The sequence below is a fragment of the Antennarius striatus genome, chromosome 16 (assembly GCF_040054535.1).
Source record: "Antennarius striatus isolate MH-2024 chromosome 16, ASM4005453v1, whole genome shotgun sequence".
Classification (NCBI taxonomy): domain Eukaryota; kingdom Metazoa; phylum Chordata; class Actinopteri; order Lophiiformes; family Antennariidae; genus Antennarius; species Antennarius striatus.
In genome coordinates, this window is record NC_090791.1 from 6,254,567 (window position 1) to 6,278,119 (window position 23,553).

At 41.1% G+C, this 23,553-nt stretch overlaps 2 protein-coding genes and 1 non-coding gene across 3 annotated transcripts; all 3 read left to right on the top strand.

Moving 5' to 3' along the window:
• Positions 1-3,813: 3,813 nt before the first annotated feature.
• ldlra (low density lipoprotein receptor a) lies at positions 3,814-13,288 on the top strand. Its single transcript, XM_068336170.1, has 18 exons — positions 3,814-4,025; positions 6,673-6,798; positions 6,921-7,043; positions 7,181-7,564; positions 7,654-7,776; positions 7,876-7,998; positions 8,126-8,245; positions 8,414-8,539; positions 8,651-8,822; positions 8,902-9,129; positions 9,225-9,343; positions 9,455-9,594; positions 9,761-9,902; positions 10,228-10,365; positions 10,456-10,722; positions 11,339-11,419; positions 11,545-11,711; positions 11,819-13,288. Exons 1-18 carry the CDS (start codon positions 3,977-3,979, stop codon positions 11,873-11,875), a joined length of 2,685 nt encoding a protein of 894 aa, XP_068192271.1. The 5' UTR covers positions 3,814-3,976; the 3' UTR covers positions 11,876-13,288.
• A 4,891-nt stretch (positions 13,289-18,179) lies between these two features.
• Positions 18,180-23,551, top strand: kri1 (KRI1 homolog). The gene is made up of 18 exons (XM_068336580.1): positions 18,180-18,357; positions 18,479-18,555; positions 18,643-18,745; positions 18,826-18,925; positions 19,295-19,352; positions 19,451-19,500; positions 19,575-19,683; positions 19,758-19,835; positions 19,925-20,034; positions 20,135-20,363; positions 20,476-20,646; positions 21,255-21,333; positions 21,565-21,650; positions 21,757-21,916; positions 22,022-22,152; positions 22,749-22,813; positions 22,893-22,988; positions 23,086-23,551. The coding sequence occupies exons 1-18, from the start codon at positions 18,273-18,275 to the stop codon at positions 23,549-23,551; spliced, it is 2,253 nt and encodes a 750-aa protein (XP_068192681.1). The 5' UTR covers positions 18,180-18,272.
• Positions 22,569-22,663, top strand: LOC137610390 (Z30 small nucleolar RNA). Its single transcript, XR_011038480.1, has one exon. It is a non-coding gene; the product is annotated as a Z30 small nucleolar RNA (small nucleolar RNA).
• Positions 23,552-23,553: the final 2 nt, after the last annotated feature.

Genomic DNA, 23,553 nt, shown 5'->3' on the forward strand with positions numbered 1-23,553 from the left:
CTACTACCATCTCCACACACGAACCTAATTCATAAAGCTAATAAATACTTTTATATAAATACTGAATATTAGAACTTAAGTTTGCAACAAGCATCCGTTGTGCACTAATATTTGTCCTGCAATTTTCTTTTTACTCTTTATTTACTTGTATTACTGCCACTGAGACATTGTATTTCCACGTTTAGCTTCTTCATGTTTTGCAGTTCTGTTTTCACTCACTTAATTTTAAAATTTTGCATTTAGGTTTTTCTGCAATAACTTGAATTTTATCTTCATTATTTTCAACCAATGCCTCTCTTCTTCTTATAGTTGTATTAGAAGACATATATTCACAGACTCAGTTCAGTAGACAGCGTCCATAATGTTCATTTTAAAACCAGCTTTGTCGCCCAGTGCTCAATACGAAGCTCACTGGTTGCTTGTCGCAGCAGTAGTGGTTGAGAGCTGGGGGAAATTTCCATCTCTAACAAGCTCATCCACAAACCGCTGGACTTTATGAAGGTCAGGGTGAGAATGAAGAGGACCATCAGCTCCACATACTGACATTAAATTCATTTTTAATGTTTACTGTGTGTTAGTTCATGCATTTTCAGTCACACCACACTGAATGGTACTGAATGTTGCAGCTGACTCCACGGATCTATTATTAGATGGAACTCTGTTTGTCTGATCATAGTTTATTTGCTTTACTTGATCTTTAAATGTAATCAGCGGCTACTGCAGGTCCTTCCTTTCTCATCTGATTTTAGGTCTCCACTTGTTGCCCTAAAACACACATCCACCTTCCTTTCTAGTATCCCCAGACACGCCTCAATAATAAACACGAGGGGTTGTTTCTGTGGATCTATTTTGTGGGTGATTTCTCATAGCTTGGCTGAGTTGAAAAGAAACACACCCTCCAGAGAGCTCGATTCTTCCAGCAGATTATTAGATTCCTCTGTGAATGTGTTTGTACAGTTATATCTGTGCCATATTATCAGGATACATTTGGTGTTTCTCCTTTTTTCCCTGGTTGGCTCTTCTTGTTTCACTCCTCTGTGAATCCCAAGTAACTTTTCCTTTTTTAAAAAGACTGAAATCGACAAGGACAGGAGGTTTCTCAACAGCTTCCTCTCACTCCCTGTTACTGTTTCACCCCGTTTCAATAAAGTTCCTTATCCTTATCTGCTTTTCCAGGGCCAGTGATGAAAGGCCATTTACCGATTACCTCTCACTATCCATAAGTCAAACAAGAAATGCATCCTTATTCTGGGAGATGACTTTGTCAGTAAATTATGACTGACTTAATACAAAAATTAAGCGCAAGCCAGAAATCGTTCCTGGGATTCTGATGTAGCAACACAAACACACCCATGTCCTTTCTCCCAAAAGCCAATTTCTCCCTATCTAGAAAAACCTGATCTGAACAAGGAGAAGCAGTGAGTGTGTGAACAGAACGAGAAACTACTCGTTGGGTTTATGTGTAATAAGAAGAAGTTCATCATCTGAGATGGGGTGTGTGTTAGTTGGGCTTATCCTCATTTGCTCTCTCATTGCTTTCCATGATTATGCTGCCAAAACATACAAGAAAACTTTTTTCCTCTCTCTGCAGTGGGTCTTAGTGCCGCCTCCGCGAATTTGTGTGGGTGTGTGGTGGTGTGTGTGTGGGGGGGTGGGGGGGGGGTGGGGGTGTAAGCATTGAGGGTTCCTCAGATCTGGAAATTAGCTTAGGGAACAGTTTCATTTTTAAAAGTCGGTCACAGAAAGGACCCAGTTTGGAGCAGAGGCCGGAAAATTCCATGTCACTTCTTATTAAATGTAAACCATTGTCCAGCACAGTGGGTCTGAAGGTGGGTGGGTTGCAGATGGTCAGCTCTGGACAGAATGTGTGTCGAACAGGAGACGGCTCTGTTGCTGGATAAAACTACTGGGATCTCAAGAGTTTCTGACATTTTTTTTAATGATGTCATTGTTTTCCTGCCTGAAATCCTGTATCGAGCTGAGAACTGAGAACACAATCTAACTGAAAGAAAAGGACGTAATAAAAGCGCCCTAAATGTATGGACTTGCGCTGGAAAGGAGAGGACAAAGCAGGCAAATGTTTGGACATCCCCAAAAAGATCCTACTTCATGTAACCAAAAGTAATATTGGAACATTTTATAGTTAAATCATTTTTACTTTACTCTACGGCTCTACATAACAACATGCTATCAATTTGCCCAAAGTGGTGGGATTTTCTAATATTACACAGAAGGGATCAGAAAAAAGTACACAGTCTGTATAATATTTTAGGACCAGTACTTTCTACCTGGTGCCCACAGGAAAAGGACAATCAATAAATGAGTGCGACCCATTCTGTTTTGGATAAACCCATTGTAATTTATGGTAGAATAGGTCTTATGTTGACACGTTTTGTCTCAACATCAGCTACTTGCATCATGGAGATTGTAACATACATAAATTGGTGGCAAAATTTCTGACATTTTGTTAAATCCATTCTTTTTTATCATCACATAACCCTTCAGATTTATTGTGCGACCTATGAGACCCTGAGATTAGTAACTTCACTTCAACCAACAACAACTACAGTTTAAAGGCAGCTCGATCAGCACCAATAATGTAAAAATAGTAATATAAAAATGTGACAAACACATTTGTGACATACAGCTCCTGTATTTCTTCCATCTTGTAGTTTTCTCTTTACGTAAGTTTTCATATCTCATCCCTAGCAGCAGCGTGACGGTGTTGGCCTCGAACTCTGAATTCCATTTGTAGCTTCTGTGAAGCAGATCTTGAGCTCTGAAAGGAAGAAGTAACCGGTGAGGACGTCTCACGTTCTCTGCTCGCTTATCACTGCTGTGTTTGTATACATTTATCAGCGTAGGAGTTGGGATGAAGGCCACACACAATAAAATAGATTATCTGTAGGTGGTTCATGTTATCTGAATGGGTGACTCTTTCTATGACAGGAACAGGGTCATTAAACTCACCGCAGTGATCAACCTGATGTACTAGAGCTCTGTGTTTTTGAACGAGTGCCACTGTTCCGGGGAATCTTGCATGACGTATGTTGACAGGAAACATCTGGATTATCGATTCAGTGGCTGAACTACAGTATGTGGTGCTGCCTCTGCTCTGCTCAGGTCAAGGTTATGTCTCTAGTTTTATTTCATCTCGGCTGCTCCTCTAAATCTCATTGTCAACTATCTGATGGACCCTGCAAAAAATTTGTAACTGTCTTCTTTTGTTGCACAGTTTACATGGTATATCTGAGGGTGGCTTCCCTATGACTAATCCAGATTCCTCCACGGACCAGAAACCTGCAGCGTAATCTGAATGACCTATTCATAATTTATTATTAATTACTGACACCATTATTAATATTAGAAACCACTGTTGTTCTGTAGAATGAATGCTTGTCATGTGGCAGTCCTGGTATCCCAAAAAAAACACAAAACCCTATCATGTATAATTGAGGTTACTGTTGCTCAAACTTCTGCAGTAACTTCATCTACACACCCCGTTCATCAAGTCTGTTCTGAGTTCATGCTCCCTTGTATGGTCCTCAGGAGAAATATGCATGAATCACAGCTAAAGTTCAGAGAATCAAAAGTCCGTGTACGTATACAAATTCCACGCATGTCTTGCCCGAAAGGGTTAAATTCATAGTAAAATCATCCCAAGCAGCTCCTCCTCCCAATTGTTGAGGCTGTGCGCCTCAGAAATCACACCACTCCAGATCCCGCCCTCCTCCTCTGGGGCCCCACTCGGGTCCACCCACCCGTGGACCACATTGAAATGGGTCTGATGTTGTCAAACATTACAGTGTGCAGAGCATCCCTCCTCACATCCTACAGCAGAGACTAATCTTGGAGCATCAACTCGAACCTTTGCTGCCTCTGATTCAGAGTCTGACATTAGTCGAGTCCCTGACAGTTAGAATAAAAGACCTGACAGCTTCAGCGTCCATAAATCCTCCAGGACGGCCGAAAAAACATGATACTGCCGTCGTTGTTGTTCATCATCTGCTGCCTAGTTCCGACGAGTAAGTACAACACTTTGCTTTAACTTGATCAATTATGTCATTAATTAAATCTGTGCTTGATTCGTTTCTCCAAGAAAAAAAAGAAGTGCTGCGCCTCAAATTAATGTTGTCCAACATTATATATATTTAACAACATTTTTAATTCATTTAAATTGTTAGTTGTGTGGGTTTAAATTGCCCACTCCTCTGATAGCACCGGATGCAAGGTGAGTGGGGGGAGGGAGCAATTATCCTCAGAATGTAGGTCAAATTTCTGTGCGTTTTTGTTTTTTTCACCGCTGATCTCACGTTTCCCTGTGAATGAACGGTTTGTAAATCATTCTTTACTCTCTCTCAGTTTCCACTTTTACTTTTCTATCTGTCTTATCATTGCCGGTTTCTGCACGGAGATGCATGTTTTGCGCTTTTTCATTGACTGGCGCTCTGCTTGCGGCACAATGACTCCACCAATGAGGTGTGAGCAGCGCGTCTGCGCTCTGCAAACATATCAAGCGGGGATTCTGAAAAAGCCGGTTTTTTTGTCAAGCCATTCATAAAAATGGGAAGTGGCGCCATTCGCTTTAGACTTTTGGATCAATTTGGGTTTCGCCAGCAGTCAAAGTGCGCAGAGAGGTTCTCCCCACATGATGCAATACCCTGCCTGTTTGCATATTTCTCTCATCACCTCCAATGCCCACGTTGTGGAAATGAATGGAGCGCCAGTGTAAACATCTTGCACGCCTTTTAGATTTGGTCTCACTACTCATTCTGATGGGAAGACACTATCAAACCTGTTCCCGGCATGTTGGTTACCAGAAGCCCAAAAACATGTTGGAACTGGTCCTCACCAATTCACACCAGTAAAAGAGGCTGCACCCCATGTCCAGAAAATATTTGTGTCTCCGGTCCATGTTTGAACAGAGAGATTTTATTTGGGTCATGAAATATAATTGTTGCTGGCCAAGGTACAGATGATTGATGTAGGAGTTGTGTCCTGATCGGTCCACTCACCTCATGGACAATCAATTAAACACACCACATCACACAATACGCACCAAACACAAGCACATTTATTATTTCACGAACATTGATTTGCTTGTAATTAATCAATAACACTGGCATTAGGCCCAGTTTGAATAACAAGGTCTGAACTGAACTTTAAACTCATTAAGTAAATAAATATTCCCAACGAATATTTCTTGAGGTAATGAATCACGAGATGTTATCTATACATTGAAAACTTCCACCGTGTTGTTGTGACTCCTACTCACAGTTGCATTCAGGGAACGTTCAAAGTCAACCTCACCTGAACCATCTGAGTGTTTTACACTCATTTAGTTTGTTTTACCCTCAAGGACATCCTTTATGGTGAAGTCATAAATTCTTTTCACAGCCATAACACAGATGTCACCAACTGAAAAATCAGCCATGATCGACGGCACCAGATGTTTGAATCTTCCTATTCCAGAACGTGACCGTACATGATTTATGCTGTGTCGTTACCCTTTTCTTATAGGTCACAAGCTTATGAAAAATAAATACCTACTCATGAATATTTAATCCATGGTTAAAAGCAAATCTCTCAGTATACCAGCCCATTAGGAAGCTACAAGACTTTCTTCTGCCCCTTCCAGAAACAGGTGGCCATCTAGGTTTCTGGAGCCCCGGGGCCAAAGGGAGGAATGGCCTCCACTACGTTTTCAGTAACTGCTGTCCTTCTTAAGTATTTTTTAACCACTGCTTTCTGTTTAATTGGTTAAGCAGATTTATTAAAGATGGCTGATGTCAGAGAGACATACATTAGCGTCAGCAGGCTCCGGAAACACTGTTAAGTTTTATTTCAGTTGTGACAATGACCTTGCCTATCAGCAGCTCTCTGATAATGCCTGATAAAAGCAGGGCTCTGCTTACATACATGCAGTGTGGCTGTTTAAACATTACTTGACGTGTTCAAACAAGTACAAACAAGCATGTGCACGTTTGCTCATATATGTGTGGTGTCAAGCCAATGTCATTATGTCCCAACCTTCTTCTTTTTTTTGCTTCTGGCAATTTTTTAACACAGTTTTTACCATTAGTGAGGACGCTACCCTCACCATAGTAGAATAAAACAGATTGAAGAAAGAGAAAAGAACATTGAAAGCAACCCATTTAAAAAAAAATACATGTGATATCCTGAACACAGAGATGTTTCTTTAGTTCTGACTGAAATGACTCAACAACTGTTTGATGGATCACCAACAAATGTTCACAGACATCTCTTGTCCCGCGACGATGATTCCCACTGGATTTAATGATCGCCTAACTTCTTGCTAACACTTTTAAATTTATTACTGGTTTTCATGTTCCCCATGGGATGAATCCAAGTTTGGTGATCCCATAAATATTTGTCAGTGTCCCTCTCAGGTTAGCTGCACTTTGTTTTACTGATGAACCGCATGCTCGCACAAAAAATAAGATGTTAGCATTATAAAATAGCTTTTAGTGCTGTTATACCAGCAGGACTAGAGAGCTGAGTTGAATCGAGTTCTGCTGGATTATTATTCTGTGACTTCACCCCTTCTAATTTACAGTCATGTCTGTGTTTATGGGCAGCCTTCCTCTATTGGCTCTCCATACCTGAAACAATCATCGTTTGAGCTGAACAGTTTATATATGTCTGTTATAGACGCATTGACAACATGTGGAAGCAACCAGTTCCAGTGTGGGAACGGGAAATGCATGACAAACAGATGGGTGTGCGACGGCACCGATGACTGTGGAGACGGCACCGATGAACTTCCTGCTGCCTGCAGTGAGTATCATGTCGCCTGACAAGAGAACGGTTTTGTTATTGCTCTGCATGCATCACCAACCTATAATCGCTCTGATGGCGAAGACGGATTGCTTACCGTTCTTTGTTTATTTCTTTTCCAGTGGCCAAAACGTGTCGACCGACTGAGTTCAGCTGCGGCGACCGCCTCAAACAGTGTGTACCGAGCACGTGGCGCTGTGATGGAAAAGCTGACTGTGAGAACGGAGCTGATGAAGAAGACTGTGGTAAGATGAGTTAGCCTCAAGATTTCCACACATCTGTCTCCTCTCAGTGTACTTTTTGTCCTCTCTCTCTCTCCTCTCTGCTCCAAAATCTTCCTGATGTTTAATTTCTATCAAACCTATTTTGTCTCCTCTCTCAGCTCCAAGGCATTGCAATGTAAACACCGAGTTCAACTGCAGGAACGGCCAGTGCGTGTCGTCCTCTTTCCTGTGTGACGACGATTCCGACTGTGACGACGGCAGCGACGAGGCCTCCTGCCCTCCTGCCACTTGCAACACCGCATCCTTCCAGTGCAACAACACCGTTTGTGTTCCCCGCCTGTGGGTCTGTGACGGAGACACCGACTGCGCTGATGGCTCGGACGAGTGGCCCAGCAACTGCGGCACGCAGCGACCTCTTCCGGCTCACACTCATGAGTGTACATCCTTGGAGTTCAGGTGCCGCAATGGAGAGTGCATTCACGGCACCTGGAAGTGCGACGGAGGATACGACTGCTTTGATCGATCAGATGAAGCTGACTGCAGTGAGTTTGATTGGAAATATCGTGACAACATGATGTCGTGCAATTTAAGTCACCATCACTCACATTTCTTACCTGTTACGTCCCTCAAGCTCGCCTCACCTGCCGGCCTGATGAGTTTGAATGCGGCGATGGCACTTGTATTCATGGCAGCCTCCAATGCAACCACCAGTATGACTGCACCGACATGAGCGATGAACTGGGCTGTATCAACGGTGGGAATTTCCACCTGTAGCACTCCCGATCCAAATCAAACTGTAAAGACTCTGTCTTTGACTCTAACTGTATTTTCTATGTTCTCCTTTCATGTACAGTAACTCACTGTGACGGCCCGACCAGGTTTAAGTGCAAAAGCGGGGAATGCATTAGCATGGAGAAGGTGTGTGACAGGCAGCGTGATTGTAGGGATTGGACAGATGAGCCTCTGAGGGAATGTGGTGAGTGCAGAAACCTCTCATTCATTACTCTCTGCTTAAATCCTACTTTTAGGTATTTAATGAGGGAGTCTGCAGCTTGAGAACGATAATTTACCAGAGAACCAACCTTTTTTTCTATGCACTGCAGGCTTCAATGAGTGCCTGTTCAGTAACGGCGGCTGCTCACATACCTGCAACGACCTGAAGATCGGCTACGAGTGCCTGTGTCCTGCTGGTTTTCACCTGGTTGACAACAAGCGCTGTGAAGGTAACATCTTCACATGCTTATGTGCAGAAATAATTCTTAAAAAACAACAACACATGAATGTCTCTTAGTTCTCACTTGTTATGGCAAAAATCAGAACAATATATGATGGAAGCAACAGAAACATGCAGTGAATCATTTCTGATGTGTCGTCATATTTCTTCGTCACAGATATTGATGAGTGTGCCGACCCAGATACCTGCAGTCAAATCTGCATCAATCACATAGGCAGCTACAAATGCGAATGTGAGGAGGGCTACCAAGTCGACCCGGCTACCAAAGCCTGCAAGGCCATCGGTAAATATCGGCTTGTCTTATTTGTTCTCTTAGCATTAACACTGATTCTAGTGAGACTTTACTTTTATGAGCTATTTCATATAACATACATACACAACTCTGATTTTGTAGGTACAATAGCGTACCTTTTCTTCACCAACCGCCATGAAGTCAGAAGAATGTCTCTGGATAAAAGCGACTACACCAGAGTGATCCCCCGTCTGAAGAACGCTGTCGCTCTCGACATGAACATGGCCACCAAAGAGATCTACTGGTCAGACATCTCTCTGAAGAAGATCTACAGGTAAGCAAGAATAAATAAAAATAAAAACAAACTTTTGGGTCCCTTTACTCCTGCTTACTCTTCTCCACTTTTACCCCAGAGCACCGATGGACATGGCAGAAGACCCCGCTCATCACAACACGATCATCAACATCAATATCAATGCCCCTGAAGGCATCGCTTTCGACTGGATCCACGGTAACCTGTACTGGACTGACGGCATTCGCCGCACCATCTCCGTGGTAACCGCTGATGGGAGCCGCCGCAAAACTCTTTTCTATCAAGACTTATCCAAACCCCGTGCTATTGTGGTCGATCCCCACAGCAAGTAAGATTAAACACTAGGAATAAACCAGATACATCGTAGACTCTGAGATTTAAGATCACAATTTTTTTTTAAACATATTGAATTTGTCTTCTCAGCTTTGTTTACTGGACTGATTGGGGGAATCCTGCAAAGATTGAGAAGGGAGGTCTTAACGGAGGAGACCGCAACGCTCTGGTTACTGACAACATAGTGTGGCCGAATGGGATTACACTTGGTAAACACTCGACTTCATGTCTCTCTGGTTTTGAGCTGTTTGATGCATGTGTGTGTGAAACCAGGGGTTCCTGTGTCATGTTGACTGATCCCTATTCTGTTTTCTCCCCAGACCTGTTGAGCCAGCGGCTGTACTGGGTGGACTCCAAGCTGCACACCCTCTCCAGTATCGACGTGCAAGGTGGGGGCCGGCGCACCCTCATCATAGACGAACACAGACTGGCTCACCCACTGGGACTCACTTTGTTTGAGGTAGATGTTCATCACCTGATAAGCTCCGTTACACATAAACCCAGAGCCTCCCAAATACGAGCTTCTATGAATCTCTGGCTGCATGCGTAAACAGAGGTTGTCCCCACTGATACTACTGTTCAGAGTCGCATCAATATTTAAACTGTGGGGTTTTTTTTGCTTCTAGGAAAAAGTTTTCTGGACGGACGTCGGCAATAGCGCCATCTTCAGTGCAAACAGACTGACAGGCCATGACATCACACCAGTTGTTGAGCACCTGTCATCACCAGAGGACATTCTTGTTTACCATAACCTGAAACAACCTGCAGGTAAGAAAACTTTCACATACTGTCCAGAATACTGAATAAATCAAATAAAGCAGAAAAAGTTTTGGGGTTTTTTTTAGCTAATGAGTGAGATTCCAATACGCCTTTGGGTGGATCATATATGGACACATATGAGAATGCTTTTTCCAGTTCAGCTAAACTACGCTAACTGCTCTCTGACTTGTCTGGATCATTAGCTTAAATTTAGCATACAGACAAGACAGTATTCTCAAAGCAAAGTGAATGGCATATCACCTCCATATGACCCCACTGAGAACATGTAAAACAGTGAAATTAAATTAAAATGTCATCTGCTTTTCGATTGCAGGCAGAGACTGGTGCCAGATATCTGCTTGTGAATTCATGTGTCTGGGAGCTCCTCAAGTGGGAAGACATCCCCCCAAATATACCTGTGTTTGTGCGGACAACATGACGCTAGCCAGGGATATGAGGTCATGTGTACCTGGTAGGTACTGGATAGCAATAAGACATACTGTAGAACCGTGTCAAGCACTCCAGCAGTCCTCTCACTCCTCCTCTTTTCATACCCCTCCAGCTGAACCAGCACCTCCAACTCGTGAGCAGCCTCAGGTTCCGGTTTCCAGCACAACCCATCAGCCACCACCGTCACCAAGCACCACAGCAAAACCTCGGGTCCTCACCTCCACACCATTCCTAATCACAAGCAGTGTGACCAAGCCAGTTCCACCCACCACCAAACCCCCTGCTCCGACCTCCACACCCAGACCAAGGGTCTCGTCTACCCGGACTGCGCGGCCTGAAACTCCCCAGACCACCACTGAGGCCTCAACCACCTCTCCAGGCGAGTTTAAGTAGAATGCTCATTTTGTATGTTTTAGTAAATCATGGCTAAACTGCATTGTCATACATCAGTAATATCAATATTTTAATAGCACATTATTAAGACTAGCTTGTTTTGGTAAAACCATCCATCAGTGATATAAAATAAATTATACGCCTTTTGGGCAAAAAAGAACAAATCTAGACTGGCGCTCAGCAGAACGCATACCTCTCGAACGAGCCTACACATGTTTTTCCTACAGATGCCCCACTTTTCGATAAAATCTTGCAGAAACTGGGTCAACCATTTTCTTGCTTAAATAGGAAAAATGCTGGAATGCCTAAGGAATCAATCCATTCTGTCCAGAGTGTAACAGATTATTTCCTGAGCCACGCCCCATACCTTCGCCAAGTTTAGTTTAAATTGGGTTTTTTTAATTTTTTATAGTGTTATTTGTGTGAATCTCAAAAAATTCCTAATCACCTCACAAAAAGAACACGAACTTTGATCTGTGTATTTTTTGTCCAAAATGTACAATCAAACGCCTTTTCTAGATTGGATTTCCCTCAGCAGTGACATATACAATGCTTAGAATGCAGGTCGGTGTATGATATCGCTGTGTTAACGTTTCTTTTAGACTTCCATCATGGATTTGTTGCAGTCATACACGACCCCGGCAACACCACTCCTTTGGCTCTCTGTATCGTCTTACCTCTGGGTGAGTTGCTTTGTTGCTTGCATACAGGAAAAAATACCAACATAATATGAAATAATTGCAGCATCGGCCATCATGTTTCATCTCTGTCTATGTGTCTTCCTCCATACCATGTGGTGCTCACGTAGCCATCATCTGCCTGGTGGTTGTTGGTGGCTTGTTGCTGTGGAGGAACTACAGGCTGAAGAACACCAACACCATTCACTTCGACAACCCCGTCTATCAGAAGACAACGGAGGACCAGGTGCACATCTGGAGGAGCAACAGCCCTGATGATGGGTACTCCTACCCTAAAGTGAGTAGAGATAAATCAGTGTTGATTAGTGATGCCTGTTTCCTCTCTTTTTATGTATGTTGTTGTACGGTCTTTGTCTGACATCCATTGATTTGCTGTCCTGTCAGAGACAAATGGTGAGCTTGGATGAAGAAGCGGACAATCCGGCCTTTGTTGAAAACTGAAAATCATCGGACAGAGTGGAAAGAAGAGCCTTGATGATGAACTACCTATACTAGACATCCTTTTGCACAAAGCTAAGGAAGTCAAAGCCACAATCACTCAAGCCTTGAACCACTATATCCTGACAGACCAGGTGCTCTACGGGGGAAAAACAGGGTGTGATGGTTTTCAGATTGCACGTTTTGTTTTTTGTTTTTTCGATAATCAATTCTCAGCAAATCATCAAACACAGATGACGTGTTTTTGTTTTCCAAACTGAGATGCAGATGTCTTTATATGGTTCGAGTGAACTCATCTAAACCAACTGATAACTAAATTTTGTCTAGCCAAGAAGGGTAGAATTCACAAAAAGTGTTGTAAATATCACAGTTTTTAAAAAAAGAAGTTTTATTCCTGTTCATGTTATCAATAGTCATGGCTACTCTAAGCTAAAGCTACCAACAGGGTACCTTTGGCTACCTAAAGGACAAGAGAGGATCCAGACAAGGCAGCTAGCTCTTTAATAAAAGAGTTAGTAACTTAATATTACACATCACAACAACACATGGCGATTTTAGTTCTCTTTCATAGAAATCAATAAAATGAAACCAAAACAGTTTGGATTTAAAGTGAACTATACCAGTTTACCAGTGTCGATTGGTCTGATAGTCGTGTATCATCCGTGATGGCCTTTAGAAAACACCGCATGGTCGCAAGACAGAGCTCTCCAGCAGCTGCCTGTCGATTTCTCCCAACACGTTTTCAGCTGTTGTCCTGATTTGTGATCATCTGTCTGTTCGATGATGGAGGGCAAACTTTAAATTTTCCCTCCCTGGGCTCCTTCAGGGGGTTCAGCACATTCCTCACGGATCAAAAGGCTCTGATAGAAACACGTGACTATGTGTGTCTAATGTCTGTTGCACGTGTGTATTTACAACCTCCCGAAGGACCTGAGTCTCCGTTTGCCTTAAACCAGCGTTCCTTTCTAAGGGAAGCCATGTGGCCCATCATGTTTTTTGTTTTTTTTAATACAGGCTCTTTGAGCTTTATAGTTGCCTTGCTAACAAACGTGTGCCTTTGTAATGACAAATTTTGTTCAAGTTTTTGTGTTGATGCTTTTGGACTCAGTGTGTCAACCTGTTTACAGTGAGTTGTGTGAGGGATGGTGTTATATGGTGAAGGTACACTTACCAGATGCTGGTTAGTTCAGTGTGGGTTAATCACTGGTCACAGGCTTTTAGGTTGTGAAAGGTTCTCATGAAGCTGTACAGAAAGTACTTTTACCTTCACTGACTAAAAGCAGAGTGTAAATATGATGTTCATAAATGTACATATTTGGTCTTTGGTGTTTGTTTTTTGATAAAATGTTACTTTTTAGACTTTGTACACTTTAAAGATTTGTTGTACATAAATAAATGAGTCTATTTATTATGGAATTTCTCTTCTTCTCTTTTTTGAAGACTGAACAGTTTATTTGTTTTAAGCTAAACATCAATGCATCAAGCTCTCTCATCATAATTTCCCTTTTCCTTTAAGTGACTTTACAACAAAAAAGATCTACTGTATTGCTAACCAGCAGTTTTAGCTCCTCTATTTGTCATCAAGCTCCAAAAATGTTTTTATGAATGAAACCAAATATGGTTTAAGACATAAGCATAAAATCTGTTATGTTATTCAAATGAAAAAAGTAAGACATCACATGTACGTAAGTATTCACAGCTTTTGCTCAATGATATGTTGTGGAACCTTTGGAATTACAGCTTGAAGTCTTTTTAATATGGTTCCACAATCTTTTTCACACTCATTTTTAAGCAGTTTTGCCCATTCCTCTTTGCAGCTCCTTTCGAACTCCATCAGTTTGGATGGGGAGCATCGATTCACAGAGATTTTTAGATCTCTATGGCGATATGCAATCAGATTCAAGTCCAGGCTCTACGTGGGCCGCTCAGGGACCTGAAGCCACTTCTTTCATACCTTTGCTTTGTGTTTAGGGTCATTGCCCTGTAAAAAAATGAATTGTTGTCTGAGGTCAAAAGCGCAGGAGCAGGTTTTCATCTCTTCCATTTACAGATGATGGAGGCCACTGTACTCACAGGGACCTTCAAAGCAGCAGAAATATTTTTGTACGCTTTCTCAGATTTGTGGCTCTGGGCAATCCTGTCTCAGAGATTTTCCGACAATTCCTCTGACTTCACGTTTGGTTTGTGCTCTGACATGCAGTATCACCTATGGAACTTTATATAGACAGGCGTGCACCTTCCAAACTCCTATCAAATTAACCAAATTTACCAATTAAGCCATAGAAACATCTTAAAAGTATGATCAGTGGAAAGAAGATGCACCTGAGCTCAATTTTGAGCTTTGTAGCAAAGGCTGTGAATATTTGCTTGCTTAACTGAATTTACAAAAAAAAAAGGGAAACATTTCTACTGTAATCATGAGGTATAGATTTTTTTAGGAAAAATTCCATTTACTCAATTTTAGAATGATGCTCTAACATAAAATATGGAAAAAGTGAAGCCCTGTATATACTATTTGCATTCCTGAATATAGGACAAGATAAGCAGATGTAGTCATATGGTTGATACATGTGTGGTGCATTTAATTAGATCCCATTTGCTCTTCGTGGAGCTGTTTGAGTTCATTAGGAGAACTTCATTCTTCACACAAACCTGAAACTGTGTAGAAATAGATTTTAAATGGGGTTCACTTCAACAGTCTATCAGTTTACTGACAGAAAATGTTTATTTCAATTAAATTTTTCTGCTCATTTCACTTAGTAGAAAATGTGTGCAAAATTAAAGTACTGCATGAAATGTGGAGGTTATGCATCCGTCCATGTTCTTATACAGCTCTCCAGAAACTAGATGTATTATTGTCTCATCTTTTTTCTTCATTGCTCCACGCTGGAAGTCTTTTCTCTCTGGCCTGATATCCTACGTGGCTTAAAGCAGCACATGTGGCAGATGAAGCGTTTGAATCTGCAGCAGTATATTCCAGTGTTTTCATTCGACACCTCTGGAATGCAGACATGGGAGAAAACGTGCAGGGAGGGTTTTTTTTTCCTTCTCAGAGGGCTGGCTTCCGTAGCTCTTCTCAGGAAAATGGGAAGTGTTTCCTAGAAAGTCAAACTTGCACAGCAAAAGCTAAACAGTTACAGTTTCTGGGAAACCCAACACTGTGAGAGCGGAGAAGAAAATACCCAGTGAAGACTTCTCAGCGTAAAGATGAAATCATTCAGGAATAAAAGAGAGTTTAAAGTTTCTTGATAAAGTCTGCATACGAGATAAAAACATAAATATAAAGTTTAGCTAATTTTATTCAATGTAGAGATCCAATGTGACCTGGATAACAACCCATAAACTTGTCTACCTCAAACAGCTGCTCTCTGTGTCCTGATAAAGTTGATTAAAACAAATCATGGATCCAGCTCTCTTTCTGGACGTGATCCGTGTTACAATCTTCATCCTTCCTGGTAAACGACTAATCAGTTTCTACACGTAATTGACAGAAAATGATGCAAAAGTCTCCTGTTACAATTTTTCCGAAAAAAAATTTTTTTTTTAATCTTGAATTTGCAACTTCATTCAGATCCACTCCAAAACACACTGGACTTTTCTTTGCTGCATGAAAATCTCTCAAGTATTTTATCTGTGATTTTGCTAACAAAAAAACAAACCAGCACTGTTGAAAACAGAGAAGGAATGAATCAGGTAACAGCTTGTTAAGTCACTCCTAATCAGATTTTATAAAATGGATAATAATAATAATTTAATTAGCAAAAAGATTTATTTTTTTCCCATTCCATTTCCATGTGGTTGACATCCAGCTTCTGTAGCCATGAGTCTCTGTATGATCGAGTCTGATTGAGTTGATGAACAGTTACACATCTGTGAATTGATAGTGTTGACCTGTGTCTTCCTGTCAAACTAGCAAAACTACTACTGACTCTAATTATTAATTATTCCCAGTACTCAGGCACAGCTTGATATCGGATTTCTGAGTAGTTTAAAATGTGTTTAGATTTCCTTTTACGTAAAGGAATCAATATTTTCACTTTTTCTTTTCTAGACTAATCATTTCTGGACATTGGTGGAAATGAATAGTACATTGACAGCCCAGCATCCACAGTTCAAATAAACAATGTTTTATGTGATAACTTTAGGGTAAGTCATAACATCAGCTATCAGAGTAAAGCAAACAGCTTTGTGACCCTGCAGATTTGCAGTTCAACTCAGCAGTCCTGTACAAAGTTCATGGCTAAAGAAAACCAGAAGTGTTGAGTGGATGATGGCAGTCGAGAAAAAGATGCATAGACACATGCTGAAGTTAAGAGAGGAGATGTAGTTCTTATTGACTGTCAGACCCCCCCCTCTGAGGAGAATCTAAACGCTATGATTATCAACGGGTCACGTCAACAATGGGTCGGAATCTTTGTGAAAGCAGAGAGACTCTGAATACTGTTGTGTCTCTGTCTTTGTTTGCAGCGACTGCAGAAAATACCTTCTTCTTTTTTTTCAGAGAAAGTTTATTTGAATTCCTCAACATCATTAATCATTAATGCAGTAAAGATCATGCGAGACAGGCTGGATCATTCCAGAATGAATCCTGATGAAGCCGCAGTCTGGTTTCTCATTGCTTTGTGTGTCTTTGAGTTTAAGCTTAAACATCCAGTCAATTAAAGCAATGTTTTTCTGACAAGGCTGCATTGATAAATAAATAAAAAGAATATAATGATATTTCTGAGCACGTGCCAACAAACTGAACGTGATGTGATCTCCTATAGTGTAGGAATATGATGACCCTCCTTCATCTGATCCTGCATCAACAGGTCTGACCAGCTGGAAGCCAAGAACTCAAACCATCTCTGACCTCTGTCCAGACATGGAAGCTTTTTATCATTTTTGGTACGACACACAATTCGCCAAATAAATAGATCAATTAATCGCTGGTGTTTTTATTCCCAGAGGCTGAGTACTTAAATAATCTCACAATCCACTCATTATGAGAAGGAGAAACGATGTCCTTGTCCTCTCAGACAACCTTCTACTTTTATCGAGTCTCTGAACAACTCCTGGGACACTTTATACCTGATAAGAAATGAGATGAGAGGATGATGACGAGCAAAACACCCGAGATGCAAAACAAATGCCGAGAGGTTCTATTTCTCAAGCAATGATGACCCTATATTGTCTTTTTGAGTATTCTGGTTGTTTATTTTCTATTTATCTCGACCAATATATAATACAGACAAGCATGCATTTCATGGGTTTATAAAAAAAGATTTGTTACATCTACAAATCTACAAATTAAAATATTAATCAAAAAAGTTGAAGTAATTGTGAACTTTACATTATGAAGGAAAGTATATTTTTCACTGTCTTTTCATTTTGATCATGACTGGAACATAGATGGATGTGGTTGGCCTTGCCCTCAAACAAACAATCATGTTTTGCTCTTCACTGTTATTTTGTTATGTGCCAAACACAGGGCCGTATGGAGGGTCAATAATCAGAGTCTGAATCCGTTTGGGGCTTTGTGTTTATCTGCCCAGGTGACGATTAACTGTGCTAGTTGACGGGACATGACGTTGTAACATTCAGTCTCTGCCGTCACACACCTCGCCCCTCTGCTCTTTAAACACTGAGTCAGCATTCTGTCTGCCTACAGGGTAACTGTAGTAGAAATAAACATCAATGAATGAGGGGAAAGGCTAAAAACGTGGCATTTATTTAATCGTCCAAGTCTTAAATAATTCTTATGATATACTTAGAGTGATTTTCAATTTTTGTCTTGCCTCATGCTGAAAAAACAGAATTTGTACTTCAGCTGGTGGAAAGTGTGCTGGAAGGCGCAAAGTAAAGTAAAGCAAAGTGAACTTAAAAATTTGAATTTGTGTGAATTTGGAATATGATATTTTTGAATGTAAGTGTATCCTTTGTTCAGTTTGTATGTTGGTGTTTTCATTATCATCTATTTCCATCTGAATTCATTTAACCATTTTGAAAATGAAGGAAATAATCATTACATTTTAAGTATGATAAATATCATTGTCTACGGGTAAGACAATAATTTAGAGGGTTCTGTAATACAAATTGAAAAGAATTTCAAAAACATGACAATGTTTGATAATGTAATGATAAATTCTGTGGAAAAGAAAACACTCAAAACATTAGAAGGTTTTCTCCTTTCTAACATAGTGACGTGAGCCAAACTACGGCTCACCGACTGGCCTCAGTTTTAATAATATTAATGCGCCCCCTGCAGGACAAGCGATGTAATTACTGCTACACCGGAAACCACGTGATTCAGTCTTCGACACGCGTGTTTGTCGGTTTAGATGAGTTCCCTTTGCTAGCTTGGGAATTTTACCAGTTTCGCTATATATTCACAGCATAAAGTATTTCTTGAAGTATAGTCATGTCAGGCAAGTCGGAATTAAAAATTAACCCCAAGTTTGCGCAGAAATATGAGCAATACCGACAGAAGGAAGAACTTCAGAGACGTAAGTGTGTCAGTGTTAGCTAGTGGTGCTAGCTCTCAGGCTAACAACACAACGTGGGAGAGGGTCTCTGGACCCTTATTGATGTTAATACCGGGTTTAACTTCTCCGTGTTGTTGTGCAGTGAAAGACAAATACGGTGACCGAGCTGATGAGGATGACTCGGAGTCGACTGAGTCCAGCTCTGATGACAGTGAAGTGGTTAGCATGGCTACTTGTCTCTTCATCAACAGATAAATCATAATGTTTCTGAATCGATTATTGATTATACTTTGTTTCTCCTGCAAGGAATTAGACCCTGAACTTGAGCGGGACTTTTACAGAACCCTGTCTCTGCTGAAGAAGAAGGACCCAAAGATCTACCAGACAGATGCTAAGTTCTATAATGAAGGTAGGATCATTCGCTGCTATAGCATTCACAGTCACCAGGACATTTTAATGACTATGGGATGTAAATCTCTTTTATTTCAGAGGCAGCCTCCCTCGATGAGAAGCCTTCAACATCGAAGAAAACAGTGAAGCCCATGTACCTGAAGGATTATGAACGTAAAGTCATACTGGAAAGGGGAGGGTGAGTAAACAAGGGATCTATCATATAAAGTATTTGACTACATCACAATTATCAATCTTACATCAGAAAGACATTTCTGATGTTGATGTTAATTGTGACTCGCTCTCAGGAGAATACAAACACCTGGTCTGTTCTGAAGGGATGGATGAGACGCTGAGCTTGTGGTTCTCAGCTCACACAAATACATTATCTATAATTAGAGCACAGTTACAGTAGCACCTTCTGTATCTCCAAAGCCTTGCTTTTTTTTAAAACACTTTTAACGTGTGATCTACTTTGTTCTCTGCCAGTTGCTTCTGTGGCAGGAAATCAAGACAACTGTCATAAACTTGATGGAAGCAAGCTCTGACTTTAATTTTTGTTTTATAGCAAATATGAAGATGATGACGATGACAGCGATGATGAGCAAGTTGTCAGGAGGATGGAGGTATACCGAGTTGTCACAATTATATGCTCTTAAGTTGTAAACATACTTGTGAGGGACAAATATTTTTATTAAATGTGTTTATTGTGTGTTTCTTTAAGAGAGATGCCTCTCCTAGCTACATCCAGGAGCAGCAGGAGCTGAAGGAAAGGTAGGACTTAAAAAATATGACTATGTGTTGATATGAGTTAAAGAGTGTTTACGGAAGCTAAAGTCTTTCTACAGCTTCCGTAAATTCATCCAGGATAGCGATGATGAAGATGATGGCAAGAGCAGTGAGGGGGATGGAGAATCTCAGCTGCTGACCAGGAGAATCAAAACACAGGAGGAGAAGGTTTGAAACCGTTACCAGATACTTTTCAACAGACTTACAGTAGAATCAGTATAAACTCCATCTGCTGTTCGTAGGATAAAGAAGAGGCCGATTATATGGACTGGCTGAAGGGCCAGGCTGAGCTGGAGGGTGTGGAGGAGGTGAAGGACATGGTGAGGGTGCAACACAAATTGATTAGACATTTATTTAGATTTTTTTCATTTAACATGTTTACTTATAAGACTGGTTTGTGTGGACACAGAAATACTTAAGGGACTACTGGAATGACCCAGGGCTGGATGAGAAGGAGCGTTTCCTTAGAGACTATGTCCTCAACAAGGGCTACCAGGATGATGATGATGATGATGAACGGTAAGCTTCTATTTTTTGGATGTCAGTTTTGTTTTTCCACTGAGAATATCTAAACAATATGAATCACACCATATATGCTAAACACTTATGATGCATGAAGGATTCCCACCTATGATGAGGTGGTGCAGGATGACGTGGAGGACTCTGAAGAGGAAGGGGAGATGTTCTTGGAGCGGCAGGAAAATTTTGAGAGAAATTACAACTTCCGCTTTGAGGAGCCGGACTCGGTGCAGATCAAGACCTACCCCCGCAACATCGCCACCTCTGTGCGCTCCAAAGACGACCGCAGAAAGAGCAAAAGGGAGGAAGTGAAAGAAAGGAAGCTAAAGGTATGTTTAATTTCTAAAAAAAAGGAACTTTACCTTTTCATTCACTTCATACTTTAAAACATGTTTTATTTCTATGCTTTGCCTTTGCTCCCTTTTAAAATAATGTTTTCAGGAGAAAGAGCAGAAGCATGAGCAGCTGAAGCAGCTCAAGAACTTGAAACGCACTGAGATCATGGAGAAGCTGAAGAGGCTTCAGGAGCTGACTGGAAACGAGCAGCTTGCATTTAGTCAGGTTGACCTGGAAGGAGAGTTTGATCCACAGCAACACGATCAGCTCATGCAGGTGGGTGAAATCAGTCCCTCCTCCAAAAGAATGGAGTTACAGTATATTGAGTTAAAATCTCAGTGATTGCGTCAATTTGTTATTTCTTTCTGAAAAGTGGGTGGATGCTTAATGTGTAGATCATAATGCACGTTGTTTTTGAAGAGTATTTTCATGTTTGAAGTGGAATAGAAAATGATTTTAATTTATTTTTGTTAAACAACCTGATTACAAAACTCATGTTTCGTCAGCCCAGCTTGAGGGCTTCATCTTGAATGACTGACTCTAATCCAGCCACACGGGAGTGTTCCGTTGGGCTAATTAGATTAATGAGGATGTGCCTCGGCAAATGAATTTGTTTGACACATGTTTAGTGTTTGCTTCCCGTTGATTGGTTCAGGCATTATTCTACACAACTTTTGGAATGAAGCTGATTCAATGTGAGCCTTTGGTCTCCAGACTTGCTCAGGCATTTTATACTTGGTTAATTAGACTTTATGTGTTAGAACAGCCAACATAAATGTTTGTTGATAAAGATGCTACCACCACTGTCAACAGATTACAGTCAGTATTTCATTTTCTGCAGCATGTGTCCATCATCAGTGATGCGCTTAATGTTTTGTCTGCAGAAATTCTTTGGAGATGAATACTATGGAGAAGAAGAAGGAGAGAAGCCTCAGTTTGATGATGATGATGATGAATTCGAGGGTAAATTTTCTTCATGTTGCCGGACACATCAGCTTGTTTTATTTCCTTAAGGAGTCACTTTACACCACATATATTGTCCCTCTACATCTAAAATCCTGTTTATCATTTTAAATTCTGCTTATGTCATATGTTGTAGTTTTTGTAGTTTGCATAAACTTAGTAATATTTTTTCTAGAGTCTTTCGAACAAGGTCTGAATATTGACTACCTGGTTGTTGACTTTTTGCTGCAGAGCATTGGAACTGGGACACATGGGTAGGAGAGAACCAAGACGAATGTGACGCCTCTGAGCTGCACTGTGAAGATGAGAATTTTATTGTGAGTGGAATTATTTCTCCAGAAGTGTTGCTTTGTCATCCCACTGCCAGTCCGACTGGCTGTGCAGCATCCTCTGGCTTACAGACCCTTGTTCCTGTTGAAACAGATGGATGCCGACTACGACCCCAGCCAACCAACTACTTCCAAGAAGAAGAAGAAAAAAGAAAGGAAGTTGCAGAAACAGGATATGCCGCAAATGGGCAAAAGGAGGAAAAAGTCTCATTTTGCAGAGGTGGTCACAAAAAACAAACCTGTGTTTGATCCACGTAAGTATTAGGAAACCTACTGCTTGTAAATCATTAGTCCTGAGGCTTTTTTTAAAATTAAAATCAAGTTGAAGATGTCCAAGTGAAGATGTATGTGTGTTTCAGAGGAGAAAACCTTTGAGCAGTACCTGGATGAATACTATAAACTGGACTATGAGGACATCATAGATGACCTACCGTGTCGGTTCCGCTACAGGCAGGTCCTGCCGAACGACTTTGGTCTGAGCATTGATGAGGTGAGAACAGCAATCGTCATGAAAATACTTAATTTAGAAACTAATGGGTTCTTGATTTCTCATTTCTGGTACAGCAAACATCAAATTTACCAACAGATGTTTAACCACTTGTATTAAGCTAACTTTAGCCTTTAAAAAAAATAAACTTTACCTTTTCATTACCTTTTCATGCTCCCCCTCAATGATCTATGCAGAAGACTTTGTGTTACACAGCCTTGTTCCTCTAACCCATGTGGAGTTAGTTGGCCCTACTCATTTGTATCAGTGTTTACTCCAAAATAAACAGCAGGACAAAGATCCTTCACTTAAACTTCACTCAAAAATACTAGTTGTGAATAGCTTTTTAATGAAACCTGTAATCTCCAGTATGACTTTGGAGTTTGAGTTCCTGCTGAAGGTCTGATTGGACGCTGAAACTGCAGTGATGAGTTGGTGACTGACCTGGTATTGCTTTTCCTCCGGGGAAGCTCTGACCAGGAGATGATCGGAAATTAATCTTCTCTCTGAGCAGATAAAACCTCAGCAAATGTAAAGCAGATTTAAACTCCAATATTAAGCTTGTAGATGTAAACCAGAGTCCTGCATTTTGCCCTCAGATATTAAATGGTGACGATAAGGAGCTGAACCAGTGGTGCTCTCTGAAGAAGACATGCATGTTCAGGTACTTGTTCAGTCCTACATGCTAAAGGTTAACTGTCTTCACATCTTCAACTACACTGATTGTTAGCTTTTGTTTTCAGGTCTGACAAAGAGGAGAGGAGTGATCTGAAGAACTATAAAATCAAGGCGCAGAATGAAAAGAAGAAGAGGGAAATCCTGAGCTCCATATATTCTACGTAAGTATAGCAAAATGTCTGTGCTAATTATTTTAACCCCTGTAAAAAATGTTTGTTATTGCTGTGGCTGTAGGCAACAATCTGACCTGTTTCACAGGGAGAGTTCAGAGGATGTGGAGACCAAGACCAAAGTGGGCAAGAAGCGAAGAGATCATTTGAGGAAAGCTGAGAATGAAGGCGTAGAGGAGGATGGTGGCGTCGTGTCCATTGACCCTACAGACGACTCTGTGGCCCAAACTCTAAGCGAGGACAGGGATGAGGCAGAGGAGGAGATTTTGATACCAAAGAAGAAGAAGATTAGACTTGAAGAGAACCAGACAGTGGTTTCTGCTGAGGAAGCATCAAGTGAAACCAAGTTAAAAAACAGGACTGAAAGGCCAAAGTGGTCCAAGAAGAAGCACAAGCCTTTGGGGAGCCTGGGGTTGAAAATCAGAGGCCAGGAGTTCAGCAGACAGCGACTGAAGGCCTACGGTCTGAACCCCAAGAGACTCTTCTTCAGACAGCTTGGCAGACAGAAACGAAAAGCACAGGAGAAGAAAGAAAAGCATAAAACCAAGGCATGAAG